A 14,570-nucleotide genomic window follows, 5' to 3' on the forward strand; every position below is an offset into this window, starting at 1 on the left:
GCTGGAAGTACTTAATCCTCTCGGCTCCCAGCTATGTCCCTTTAATAAGTCCTAAAATTATTAAAACAAATCCTCTTTACAATTCCCATCAGCAACAAAATCATTAACTGAAAATGATTTCTGTATGTTCTTGGCTTCCCTTGAGATAGAATTCAGCAATCTATTAAGATTACTTCTGGCCATCAAGTAGAAAAACATGCTTTCTACAATTCCTTCATTATTATTATTATGTTCTGGCTGTACCTCACAGCTTGTGGGATCTAAGTTCCCTGACCAGGGATCAAACCCACACTCTCGGCAATGAAAGTGCAGAGTCTTAACCACTGGACCCACCAGGGAATATCCTGTAATTCCTTTTTATTAGCACTGGACCAGTTTACCAAGCACCATGACCTGCAAACAACTACACAGTTCTCCCCAGTGACAGCATGCTGGCACCATTCAGTCTACTTAAAAAATAAAGAAAAAAGAAAAAGCATCTTTCTCATTACAACCTTGAGGCTTTCCATTCGTAGATTCTAATATTTTAAAAGTGAACCCTCATACCTGTAGAAAGTGTGTGAGGCTTGTGCTACATCTATAAATAAATAAGATATTCTTCTTCACAGCAAGGAAATAACACACCCAAACCATGTAATCATTCCTATACACATATTATCTTCAAAGTAACATTGTTGCTTCCACTGAGATTTTTGTCAGAAAATCCAATTGGCTGATGTGATCGGCTGCATCCTAATGCACTGAGGGTCACAGGGAGAAGCTTTCACTTCTCCCCTTGCTTCCAGACTCCAGGGTGCCCCTCCCGGAGGTCACAGCCTGCCCCTCTGCCTGTGCTTCTCAGTCTTGTGCTTTTTCCCCTTATCATCATCCTTCCCTGCTTCTCTTCCTTTTCGTGTCCTCATTAACTTCACTGTCCTCATCAGATGACTCAGAGTGATCGCAGAGGGATGATTGGGAAATGAATTGCATTAGCAATCAGTTTACTGGAGGCTGGATCTGCCTCCTCGTATGTGTGAATTAGGGAATTACAGAGTCAAGGGAATGGAGGTGGGGGGGGGGAGGGGTGGGGAAGGTGGGGGTGGGAACATGACATCTCAGATGTTTGTAGCAGGCACTTAGAAGAGATGTTATATAATAAAATGTGTTATGTCATTCTTACTGTGATAATAGAATTTTAGAAACTCAAAAAAATACTTTTGAATATATATTATTTATATTATATATTTATATGTGAATACATAAATTTTATATATATATATATATATATATATATATATACACACACACACACATAATATGATGCTTTAGATGAAAGTCTGGAAGAGTTTTAGGAAGAGAAATCTGGAATTTCTCCTTGATTCTTCTACTCATAATTTTTTCCCCAAGTAATTCTGTCTCAGTTGGTACAGGGTGGAGAGTGGGGAAAAAAACACATATCTGGCCTTTATTTAATGTGGGTATAGATTAGAAATTCAGGCTGGCAGTCCAATAGGATTGGACTACCTACCAAATGTGTTGGAGTATCTAAAACACTTTTTTAAATCTCTCAGGCACTTCTGGCTTGCCAACCGTATGTTGAACCACAAATATTTACATCAATGTGATTCAGGGAAAATAAAATGATTTGAAACAGATATTCTTTCTCTACAGATAAAGTGGCCTAAAGAGTCTTGCACCACGTTGGTGAAAGGTGTGTGTGTCACAGACTGAACTGTGTTCTCCCAAAATTCGTATACTGAAGTCTTAATCCCCCAGACAGGACCTCAGTAACTGGATTTGAAGACAGAGCCTTCGAAGAGGTGATTATGGTAAGACTGTATGGTTAATATGACCAGTGTCCTTATAAGAAGAGATTACAACACGGACAACCATAGAGGAACAGACCAAGTAAAGGCCCAGTGAGAAATCAGTCATCTTACAGACCAAGGAGAGAGGCCTCAGTAGAAATGAACCCCACCAACACTTTTCTCTCCAACTTCTAGCCTCCAGAACTGTGGGACGACACAGTTTTGTTGTTTACACCACCCAGTCTGTGATACTTAGAAATGGTAGCCTGAATCGACTCGCTCAGCATGCTACACAGATCCCAACCCTCATCCAAGTTCCTCAAGCTCAAAGGTCAGAGACTGGGCTTGTTTAACCATGGATATGGTAAGGATTTGAAGAAACTCTGAAACCGTAACAGGTCAATGAGAACAAAGGGTAAATTGATGAAAAAATATCACATTTTACCATTCTTTACCAACTCTGATAATGGGTGGTGAGTTACAGGTTGGGGTCAACAATATTATGAATATTAGAGACTGAGAAAAACAAAAAGCATAGGCTTTTTGTAATTTTGATCTGTTTTTCTAGAACACAGAACACAAATTCTGGGGTTCCTTTGGGATTTGGGGGACAAGAAGGATAGATAAAACATGGAGATGTCCGTAGGCAAATAAACTGCCTGGTCTTACATCATGGCCTTCTTGTTCCATACTGAATAAATGCCTTCATAAGGAGCAAGTATAGTAGGATTCCCTGGTGGTACAGTGGTTAGGACCCCAGGCTTTCACTGTCACGGGCCAGGGTTTAATCCTTGGTGGGGAACTAAGATCCTGCAAGCCGGTGGCCAAAAATAAATTTTAAAAACCATAAGGGTATTTTTTAAAAAAGAGCAAATATGGTGCCTGATAAGTCACTCAAAACTGAGAGGAAATGAGGAACAAAACTCTCATCAAAACATCTAGATTTCAGTCAAAGAAAGCATAATGCATTATTTTCCAAATCATAAGAGGATGTTTCAATATTAATAGTTAGAACTCTCCCATTTGGATACAGGTATCTTACTATATTTAAGAATCAGCTTTCTCCATCATAGCCACCTTTGTTTTTTTACTACTACTATAAGTAATTTTACAATTACTTATACTAATTCACATTTTATGGAATTAGCTATCCTTTCAACTTGACGATGTGTTTCATTACAGAAGTCCAAGGCCCGGGGTGTGTGTGTGTGTGTGTGTGCGTGTGTGTGTGTGTGTGTGTGTGTGAGTGATTGAGCCTGTTGAAGTGAAAAAGACACCCACAGGAGTTTAGACACTGTGCAAAACAAAAATGATCTATTTGGAGGAATGTGTAACTATCTCAATGAAATTTTAGAGATTTTCACTAGGGAACAAAGACAAAATAGCTCTCCTAAACACTTAGTGGTTTCTTGATGTTTTTTCTTTTCACTTTTCTTTTTCTCCAAGCTGCTTATCTATTTTTAGCTCTTGGCCTTCATTGATCTTTACAGATTCTTAACCTTCTGTAACTCCACTTCATTTCTCTAGAGGCAGATTTGTCTACAGGCCTCATTTCTATGATTCTGTTGTTATTAGCCTAATAAGTATTCTCCCTCATGCTCGCTGCAAAGTGGTTTTCTAACACCACAAACAAATAAATGAATCAATAAAAAAAATGGGACTTCATTTGCAGCACACAAGATTTGTACTTAAAAATAAGCAGCAGTTTTTATTTTCTATGCTGGTAAGAAATTTGCAAATCCATCAGGTCAAAATAACCAACACATGGAAAATGCCTGTTACTTACCATCAATTTTATTTTTAAGTGACATTCGAATAGCTGGAAGAATTGTCAATCTGTACATTTTTCTTTGATTATATAGGAGATAGCCTGCCATTATACCAGAAATAGTTAATATTACAGCAGTAGGCAGCCCAGAAACATACAACTCCTTCTGCTTTCCAATTTGTATTTATTTGAAAAAGGTCTAGGCAGTGTAGTTTATGCCAAATTCTTTAAGAAGGTGTTGTATGCTTAACTTAAAGCCAACTTTTATTAGAATCTTAGATTAAGATCTCAACAATTATAAGATTTCTTTATTGCTAGGAAATGTTTCTTATGTGACTTCTACAAATACATTTAGGCTTTTATTGGTATCTAATATATACATATGTGCTCACAACTGTTGTAGGACATGCAGGAAATACAAAGAACCCAGTGCATTTTTAACCTGGACCCAGCAGAATGGCTCTTGCAAAGAAGTGGAGCAAGAAGGGCCATCTTGCAATGAATGAGGTAGTGACCAGAGAATACACCATCAACACACATAAGTGCATCCAGGGAGTGGCCTTCAAGAAGTGTGCCCCTGGGATACTCAAACGGATCCAGAAATCTGCCATGAGGAAGATGGAAACTCCAGATGTGTACATTGACACAAGTCTTAGTAAGGCTGTCTGGCTCAAAGGAATAAGCAATGTCTCACACCAGGTCCATGTCCTCTTGTTCAGAAAATGTAATGAGCATGAAGAGTCACATCAGCTCTATACACTGGTTAGCCATGTACCTCTCACTACTTTAAAAAATCTACAGTTAATGTGGATGAGAACTAACCAATGACTGTCAAAGTTGTGAAATCTCAAACACACACACACACACACACGATATGGTTCTCATATTAAGTTATGTACAATTTAACTGAACAGAAGATTAAGAAACAAACAACCCAAGACTAAATGCAACTACATCCGAAGGATGAGTTCTAAAGAGAGAAACTCAAGTGAGAATGGAAATAGATAATGAAAAGCTCAGAAAGGAGGTTAATGGAACCTAATCTTTGGATCCACTGACTGATGACTTTCTTTCAGAGGACATTATAATTCACATTTTATAAAATCATCAATTGTCATTCTCAGCTATGCTTCCATTATTTATTTGTCACTGGAAATGACTGAAGCAAAACTAATGTATTGAGTACATACTATGTGCCAGGTATGATATAAAGTCTTTTACATGGATTTTCTAATTTATTTCTCAGAATAACTCTGCAAGTTATGTTATATTGCAATCTTTTTTCATAAATTTTTTTAAAATTGGTACTTACACAGGATTAAGTCCCCACTAAAAGAAATGAGTTCTTGGAAGAAATGGCTGATCCAGGGTAGGGGAAGGTAAAGTAAAGAGTGTACCTGGAATATTTTGTGGGGCAAGAAAGTAAGGAAGCACACAAAACCTGAAAAGAAAATGGGAACCAGATTAAATGGGCTCCTCCTGGCAAAACTGGGGACAATTTTGGCATCAAAATAGTGTCAGAAATGGTTGATAAAACAACTGAACTTTTCTGTTTGTTTTAAAAAGTCATTTTTTAAAAAACTTTTCATTTTGTGTTGAGGTATAGCCAATTAACAATGTTGTGATAGTTTTAGGTGGACAGTGAAGGGACTCAGCCATATATATACATGTATCCATTCTTCCCCAAACGCCCCACTCATCCAGGCTGCCATGTAACATTCAGCAGAGTTCCCTGTGCTATACATTTGGTCCTTGATAACACAACTGAACTTTTAAATAAAGAATCCATGAATCCATATTGAGAAAAGTAACAGCCAGACAGATGAGGTGGGCAGATAGGTAGGTAGATAGCTACATAGATGGATACAGCCATACATATACACACAGAGGTCCTTCTCTATAGCAGAATGCCAAATAATAAATATAAAAGTAAAGACAGTTAGGTGGCGCTAGTGGTAAAGAACCCATCTGCCAATGCAGGAGACCATAAGAGATTGCAGGTTCTATTCCTGGGTGGGGAAGATCCCCTGGAGAAGGGCATGGTAACTCCAGTATTCTTGCCTAGAGAATCCCATGGACAAAGGAGCTTGGCTGGCTATGGTCCATAGGGTCACAAAGAGTCAGACAAGACTGAAATGACTTAGCAAGCACTCACGACCTTTACAAAAATAATAAATTCAGATGAGAATTATTAATGGATGGAAAAAAATCATTGGATAAGAGTTTTTTGGGGAAAAGGCTATTTTACATGGTATTTCTCCACTGATAGCTTGTTAACTACAAAGGAAAATGAGTACCTTTACATTGGAGAAATCTGCTGGTAATAGCTTAGCCAAGTGATCTAAGCTAACATCACTAAAGATGAAGCAAACAGACATTAAATGCCTCCAGATGCATGCACTAAGCAGGATACGACATCGCTTAGGTGGTATTTTTGACAATCATGAATGACCTGAATCAAATCATTAGAAAACTTTAATCCAAATTGGGTGACAGCCTATAAATAGCCCAGACGTTTCAAAAATAACAATGGCATGAAAAACTCCAAAATTTAACAAAAAATTTGTTTAGATAAAGCTGAGGTCAAGAGACTCAGTTCTACGTCAAAAGACTAATGAGACATGAAAATTAAAGCCCCATAACATACAATATAATATCCTAGACTGGATTCTACACCAGAAGAAGAAAACTAATATAAAGGTTATTTGTAGATGAAATTGATTATATTGAAATTGAATTTTTTTATACTAGATAATCATATCAATATCAAATGTTCTGAATTTGATAGCTGATTATATTTACATAGGGGATTTTTCTTATTCTTAGAAGGTATATAATCAAGTAGGGATGAAAAATTGACTCTTAAATGGTTAATAACAAGAGATTAGAGTATGAGATAAAGCAAATATGGCAAAATATTAATTGTTGATCAATCTAGCTGAGGGATGTGAGAGTGCTCATTATACTTTTCTTTCACCTTTTCTCTAGGTTTAGGAATTTTCAAAACAGACGGCTAACAAACACATGAAAAGATGCTCAATGTCACTCATTATCAGAGAAATGCAAATCAAAACCACAATGAGGTACCATCTCACGCTGGTCAGAATGGCTGCTATCCAAAAATCTACAAACAATAAATGCTGGAGAGGGTGTGGAGAAAAGGGAACTCTCTTACACTGTTGGTGGGAATGCAAACTAATACAGCCACTATGGAGAACAGTGTGGAGATTCCTTAAAAGCTTGGAAATAGAACTGCCGTATGACCCAGCAACACCACTGCTGGGCATACACACTGAGGAAACCAGATCTGAAAGAGACACATGTACCCCAATGTTCATCACAGCACTGTTTATAATAACCAGGACATGGAAGCAACCTAGATGTCCATCAGCAGATGAATGGATAAGAAAGCTGTGGTACATATACACAATGGAATATTATTCAACCATTAAAAAGAATACATTTGAATCAGTTCTAATGAGGTGGATGAAACTGGAGCCTATTATACAGAGTGAAGTAAGTCAGAAAGAAAAACACCAATACAGTATACTAACGCATGTATATGGAATTTAGAAAGATGGTAATGATAACCCTATACGCAAGACAGCAAAAGAGACACAGATGTATAGAATAGTCTATTGAACTCTGTGGGAGAAGGCGAGGGTGAGATGATCTGAGAGAATGCATTGAAACATGAATATTATCATATGTGAAACAAATCGTCAGTCCAGGTTAGATGCATGAGACAGGGTGCTCAGGGCTGGTGCACTGGGATGACCCAGAGGGATGGGATGGGGAGGGAGGATGACGGGGGTTCAGGATGGGGAACACATGTACACCCCATGGCTGATTCATGTCAGTGTATGGCAAAACCACTACAATATTGTAATTAGCCTCCAATTAAAATAAATTAATTAAAAAAAACTAAAAAAAAAACCAAAAAAACAAAAAGTGGGGAGAAATAGGAGTTTAAGCAACTTGCCAAAGAGAGGCAGTGGGTGAGGGGTGGTGCTAGGATGAAACCAGACAACGGGCAAAGCCAGCCAGGGCTTTTGACCACACCTCATCATCACAGCAGCCAGAGTTATCATTTCAACACACCCTTCTGCTCCCAACCTTCCTGCGGCTCCCCATCTCACATAGGGTCAAATCCAACACGGTTATTTACAATGGTTTATATGGCCCTGTTCTTCTTCTATTCAGTATGGTCTGCAGACCTGAAAGAAGTTCAAAATGCAGACTCACACTCCAGACTCACTGAATCTGAATCCATGCTTCAACAACTTCCCCCCAGAGGATTCCTAAGCCTATCAAAGGACACAATTGCCTTCATGACTTGGCCTCACACTCCAGACTCACTGAATCTGAATCCATGCTTCAACAACATCCCCCCAGAGGATTCCTAAGCCTATCAAAGGACACAATTGCCTTCATGACTTGGCCTGACTAACTGTGACTTCATCGTCTACCAGACACTCACTCCTTTTCTCTCTCTACCTCACTGCCTTTGCACTTGCTATGTCTCCTGCCAGATACAAACTTTCAACGTGTATCTATCTGGATCAGGTGTCCTAATTCCTTTAGGATTCTTCTCAATTATCAATGAGCTTCTCCCGATACAAAATCTCAATATTGCCCTAAAAATCTGCATTCCCTAGAATTCCTGTTCTATCTGCTGTGCTTCTTCTCCAAAGCTCTTATCAATTTTCTGGCATACTGTGCCTTTGCCTGTTAATCTGTTGATTTTTCTTGTTCTGCTCTACCCTGTAAGTTCCAGGAAAGCTGGAGATTTTGTCTGCTTTATTCTTTGCTTTATGCCTAGTTCCTAGAATAGTACCAGCTTCATATTAATTACATAACAAATTCATTAAATGAATCTATGAGAAAATTATCTCTAATTCTCACACCAGTATTGTTAATTGTCTACAATTAAGAGAAAAAGAGATTTAAACAAGTCAAAGAACTTGCCCAAGGCCACTCAGCTAGTAAGAAGTGTAACCACAGTTAGTTACATTTGGTATCTGTGTCCCAATTCTATGCTGGCTGCCACTGTTGTACCCCTGACAATACCCTGAGGAAGAGCTCACCCTACAGAGTGACTGCACTGGAGGAGGAAGATGGATCTTTGCCATTGACATGGCTCCTCACAGACAGAAAGGAAGGATTGTCACTTATGAATTCATTCTTTCTTACTCTTATTTTATTCCACAAGGAGGACTATACTGCCTCATCAGAACCTCTCAGCACCCATGCCTCACAGGCTAGCACAGTCTGATTCACTTGTTGGCCAGCTAAGTTTCTCCCCTTGATCAAGGAACAGGAAGTTGAATGCCAGTGACTACCTCACACTGGCACTGTGAAGTCATTTATTGTTCCTAAATGTGTCTCAGTGGCTGTGACCTGAGCACTAGCTTTCTTTGGTCAGGACTGTGCTGTCTGAGACAGCAGCTACTTCTGTGTACAAGTTCCCTTCATGTCCTTACTGTTCTATCACCCAGAAATGTATTTCATTTGATTTTAAACTCAATGACCCAAACTCTGGAAATGCATCTTGGTTAATGACTTCATTTAAAGCATCTGAGAGAAATGTATGCATACAAATCAAGGCATTCATCCTCTCATGAGAGCTTGGTGGATCTCAAAATTCATTGAACTTTAGAGGCCCTGAAGGAACTTTAAAAAACGTATACTGGTATCTGGGCCTCAGCACAGAAATTTTTATCTAAATAATTTCAGGTGAGTCCCAAGCACCTGAATTTTGTAAAGGTGTTTTGTAAAGACCCCAAGTAATTATAATGATTTGCTAGGTTTAAGAAACTAAGACCTCAAGAAAATACACATGTGTATGGGTGTGTGTATGTGCCCGTGCATGCACACACACACACACACACACACACACACACACACACACACGCCAAGTAGCATCTCAGTCTGTAGCAGCTTGGCCCCAACAGAGAGGAATACCAAGCAGATAATAAAATGAAGAACAAGTTACTGAACTGACCCTCAACAAACAGAACAAACAGTGTGGACCTGACTCAATGACCAGTGAAAGTCAATGAGGTGCCAAGAGTCCATTTACACCATTGATTTAACGGCTCACTGAGCTATATTTCTTTATTTGCTTTTAGTCCTTTTATAGGATCAGGAAGGTCCCATAGAGAGGGGTCAAGCAACCTTGGACAAACCAACAACTTTGACTCACCTTTAAGGAACACGTTTTAAGAGACGCTATAACACATAGCTGTGTACATGGGGCCCAGTGACCCCAAGTCATCTCCTTCACTGTAGAAGAAATGGGGTTGATATCAACAACGGGTATTATTACATTACATTGCTCTTATTTCTCAATACTGAAGGAAGTTATATTTGTTTCTTCTGTTTGCAATAGTGAAGCATCATAAAAATGAAAAATTAATACCTTGGGGACTAGCGTTTTCTTCACAGAGATGCTATCTGGTGGGATAGGAAGCACTGTTCTCAATAACATAGCAAGAGATCATTCCTGTAAGGAAAGTCTCACACTACTTCTTAATGATTTAGGTATGTATTTTGATTGTGGCAAAAACAAAATCAAGTTATGAGAAGTCTATTCAGTATCATGGCATGAAGGAGGAGGAGGAAGAAAGACCATAACAAGTATTTGATGTGTGACTGCTCCCCATCACTCCTGATCATTACCACAAACCCCACTAGCCTCTGGTTGCTTAGCTCTTCCTTCCAATTCCAAGTTCATTTCCTTCCAGAAGCCACTTAGCACTGTGGTTTGTCAGCCATCCTCCCTTCTTCATGATCACTCATGATTCATTTGGACTTGGTGTGACACTGTGCCATTAGTTATCTTTTTATGGGCTTATACCTCTTCTCAGTATTTCAAATCATCTTGAAGATAAAAGTTCTATCTTATGTGACTGTATTTTTCTCATAGAAACTATATACAATACACACAGCACCTAGTAGGTGTTCAGTATACAGAAGTTGCTTGATTTGTTGCTAAGTTTCTTATCTAACTTGTGAAAATTAAATTTTCTCCCTAGGCGTTTGAAATGTGTTTAACATTTCAAAAGTCCTAATCAGATTAGAATTTTTATTAGTGAACTTTCAATATACAAGCACACTGAGACCATTTAATATCATGAGTTTAGCCCAATATAATTTTTTAAATGTCAAATTAAATACCATTTTAGGCTTTTCTCTAATGGCATTTGACCATTCCTTGCTTACCTTGAACATAAACTGTGCTCCCACCTCAGGGCTATTGCACATGCTTTTCAGTTCAGCTAGAACATTATGTCCTCTCAGCTATTCACACCTGCCTCTTACTTGCCATTCAAGCTAAGCTTAAATATTCCCTTCAGAAAGGGCCTCTAAGACCACTCAATTTAAAACAGCCCAGGGACTTCCCTGGTAGTCTAGGGCCCAAGACTCTGCACTCCCAATGCAGGAGGCCCAGGTCTGATCCCTGGTTAGAGAACTAGATTCCACATGCCACAACTAAGAGTCTGCCTGCCCTAACTAAAGATCCTGCAAGGAAGACTGAAGGTCCAGCATGCTGCAACTAAGATCTGGAACAGTTAAAATAAATAAATAATAATAAATAATAAAAGAGCTCAAACACATGCTCTCTAACACACTACCTTACTGTTTTCTTCATTACACTTAAATATCAGTATGCTTCTTCTTTCATTACAATGAAAGAATCTCGTGCATCTATTTGTTTATTACCTAGTTTCTGACATTCAGGCACATGCTCTCTGAGGGTAGGAAACTTCTCAGTAATGTTCACCCTCTATTCCCAGTGCTCATAAGGTGGTACATAGTAAATGCTTGATAAATACTTACTGCAAATACAGATTCTGAATAGACTGAAAGTTGAAGGGTAAGCACTCTTTTACTCAGAAACAGGGTAAACATTTGAGGCTTAAAATCAATTCTCATTTACATGTCTATTTCCTATGGGACTCCTAAGTTCTTAGAAGATAGAGATCTAAAACCAGTTACAAGGAACTGATGCAGAACAGAACTTGCTTGAGAAAAGAAATGGCAATACAGGTTGTTAAGAAAAACTGGGGCCCTCCTCTCTCTTCTCATTCATGTATCAGTTGACTGCAGGTAATATCAAAATAATCATTATTTGTCGAAATGAAATCAATAAATATTTAAATCAGCCTACCTTGTCAATTATCATTTCTCTCATTTCTCCTTCTACTATCTTGGGATAATTTGCTCATGTTTGACAACTCCCTGCCAAGAAATATCAAGTTCATATATTAAAATGATCCAGAGTATAAATAACATTTATGTGTCTATGAGCAAGTGAATAACATTTACAGTGCATCACTCAACTTTGAATTTAATACCATCTCTAGCTTTAGTAACCTGGGGATTTTTTTAAATAAGCTTCAGTATCCTAAGGTCAAAGGATATACATATCTTAGGACCATGAAACCTCTTTTCTTCCTTCCTTATCTCTAGCAGAGCTTTTTTTTTTACTTAACCACAGGATGAAATCATCAGGTTTTCTTCATATTCTCTCAAAGCAGTTGACACTTCAAGTGACTTTGATGTTCAACAACATTTGCTCAAATATCTGACACTGATCCACAGTGTTGTAGTACCTTTCAATCCCAAAGCTTTTTACCAACAGAAAATTGTTTTCTTTACTATTATATATGTCAACAGACTTTAATTCAAATCAATTCCATTTGAATCTTCACTAAAAACATTTTCTTGGCTTTGCTACCTTAGATATGCCCTGATACATACTTTGTCACAACTAGGTGAAGAGCTAGAGTGCTGGAAGGAATCTTTGCAGGGGGGAGGCAGGGTTAGTAGCACTAACTGAAATTTAAAAGACAGGGAATATGAAAATAAAACTACAACATTTTTCTAGAGACAAGCAAAATTTCTAAACCATAGGATGCCTTTCCAAAGGAGTAATTGAAATGCAAAAAGCTGTAAAACTGGTTTTAGATGAAATAGTGAATCATCCTAGTCAGATCTTGCCACGTGCCAGCCACTTATCAAGCCTGCTACGTCCTCAAAAGTCCTATTCCTCGCATTCTTGAATGATGATGTTTCTAATGATAGTTCTATATTTGGTTAGCTGTAACCAAAAATTTTGATGAATAATCAGAGTACTATTCAGTAGGATCTGCATGGAAAAATCCATGAAGATTCTCTCTGGTGAGTGACTAGGGCAATGATGTGCAATATTTGGTGTTTATGGCCCTGCCATTTCGGTTTTCCAAATTGTTCCTAACACAGTGTGTTAGGAACCTGAGGGATGCCAAGAAGTGGACTCAGTGGTATGATGCTTGCACTCCTCATCACTTGTGATCACTGCTTGTCACCTTTCCAGATGCACTCTCCAACATTTTTCATTTTTCTCTGTGCCCTGGAAAGGTGGTACACATGAATCACATGGATGGCTTCACTCGTCTCCGGGCTTCTGGATGGGTTTGGCCATTAAGAAGTATCAGCAAGCAGTGAAATGGCAAGAGGTGAGATAAGTGTTTGTTTCCTGAAGGTTGTCTGTGCACAGCACGGCTCTCATCATGTGGCCCTCTCCACATTGGTCTCTCTGCCTCTGGGTTGCAGTGACCACTCTCCTCACTCACCATCTGGGACCTAGGGAGAGGATGCTGTTTCTAACACTAAGGATACCGCATCACAGGTTCCTTCTATCTTCACACAGTTGTAAATCGTCCTTCATTAAACTCTTATAAAATGACCTTCCTTAAGCGTCCATGGAATTTCTTATGAGCCCTTCAAAGTTCACATGCTTGTCTTTGATGGACTTTCCCATGTGGTAGGAAAGAAAAAGATAATACGTTAAGATAGTGATAGAATCAAATTACTCAAGAAAATGACAAAATCAAATATGAAACTATGACATCTCCATGAAATGTTACTGGGATTAAGAGATATGACAAACTAAAGATGGATCCAAGGACATTTTCACCTAATGATGGAACTTCAAATGGAGTGGCGAGACAGGAGAATATTTGAACAGTGGAGAAAGAGAGTAGATCTTAAATATTTTCACCACACGAAAAAATTGTTAATTATGTAAAGCAGTGGATGTGTTAACTAACTTTACTGTGGTAATGATTTCATTCAATATATACATATATCAAATCATGTTGTAATCTATAACTTACACAATATTCTCTATCAACATATCTCAATAAAGCTTGCGGGGTGGGCTTCCCTAGTAGTCCAGGGGTTAAGACTCTGTGCTTCTACTGAAGGGGGCGCAGGTTTGACCCCTGGTTGGGGAAATTCCGTATGCCTCACAGTATGGCCAAAAAAATAAATAAATAAAAAATAAAGCTGGGGTGGGTAAGAAAAGAAGGGGTAAAGAGTCTCTGCTGGAAGAGTGACTTTGGCAAAAGGACAAAAAGTATTACACACACATACTTTTTACTTCTATAACACAATGTGAGAGGACAATTAACTGAATGGGTAACTGGTTCATATGATCTCAAAAACCTCCAGTGGAGAGGTAAATTTATGATCTATTAAAATACTGGCATAAACCATCCACTCTGGATCAGGCAACATATGGGTGAATTCCACCCACAGGAATCAAGGTGCCCAGTGATGATGAACAGGGCAGTGACAACACCTGCCACGGACACTCTGACAGGGGCTTCAGTTGTGAGCTACTGTATTACAAAACCACAGAACAGACTGAGATACAAAATCGTCCTTCCTGAGGCTTACACTGTTTTTTTTTTAAAAGATAGCCTCTGATCAAAGGTTTTTCTGAATTGTCATCATATCAGACATCTCTGCAATGTGAATGGACAGTTAACATCTTTTACATAATCTAGAAGCCCCAGATACACCACACTTTAGATTGGCAAGTAGCAGCATGAGCTGAAGACCCATGTGCTACTTGCCCGTGGTGATCATCGTAACAAGAGCAGCATTTGGTGCTGAGACTCTCTGAGCCAACACGCCCCCAGCTTTTAGTCAATTCTAGTACACTGTCCAGAAGCCCTGAGTTT

The 14,570-nt window shown here is 38.7% G+C and overlaps 1 protein-coding gene across 1 annotated transcript; it reads left to right on the top strand.

Annotated features, from left to right (window-relative positions):
- Positions 1 to 4,011: 4,011 nt before the first annotated feature.
- On the top strand, positions 4,012 to 4,383 carry LOC133052886 (large ribosomal subunit protein eL31-like). The gene has a single exon (XM_061137706.1). The coding sequence runs from the start codon at positions 4,012 to 4,014 to the stop codon at positions 4,381 to 4,383; it is 372 nt and encodes a 123-aa protein (XP_060993689.1).
- Positions 4,384 to 14,570: the final 10,187 nt, after the last annotated feature.

The sequence above is a fragment of the Dama dama genome, chromosome X, assembly GCF_033118175.1.
Source record: "Dama dama isolate Ldn47 chromosome X, ASM3311817v1, whole genome shotgun sequence".
In the NCBI taxonomy this organism is placed as follows: Eukaryota; Metazoa; Chordata; class Mammalia; order Artiodactyla; family Cervidae; genus Dama; species Dama dama.

Bases quoted from the DNA above. Each gene is read 5' to 3' on its own strand.
- LOC133052886 (XM_061137706.1), top strand. From the start codon at position 4,012: ATGGCTCTTGCAAAGAAGTGGAGCAAGAAGGGCCATCTTGCAATGAAT.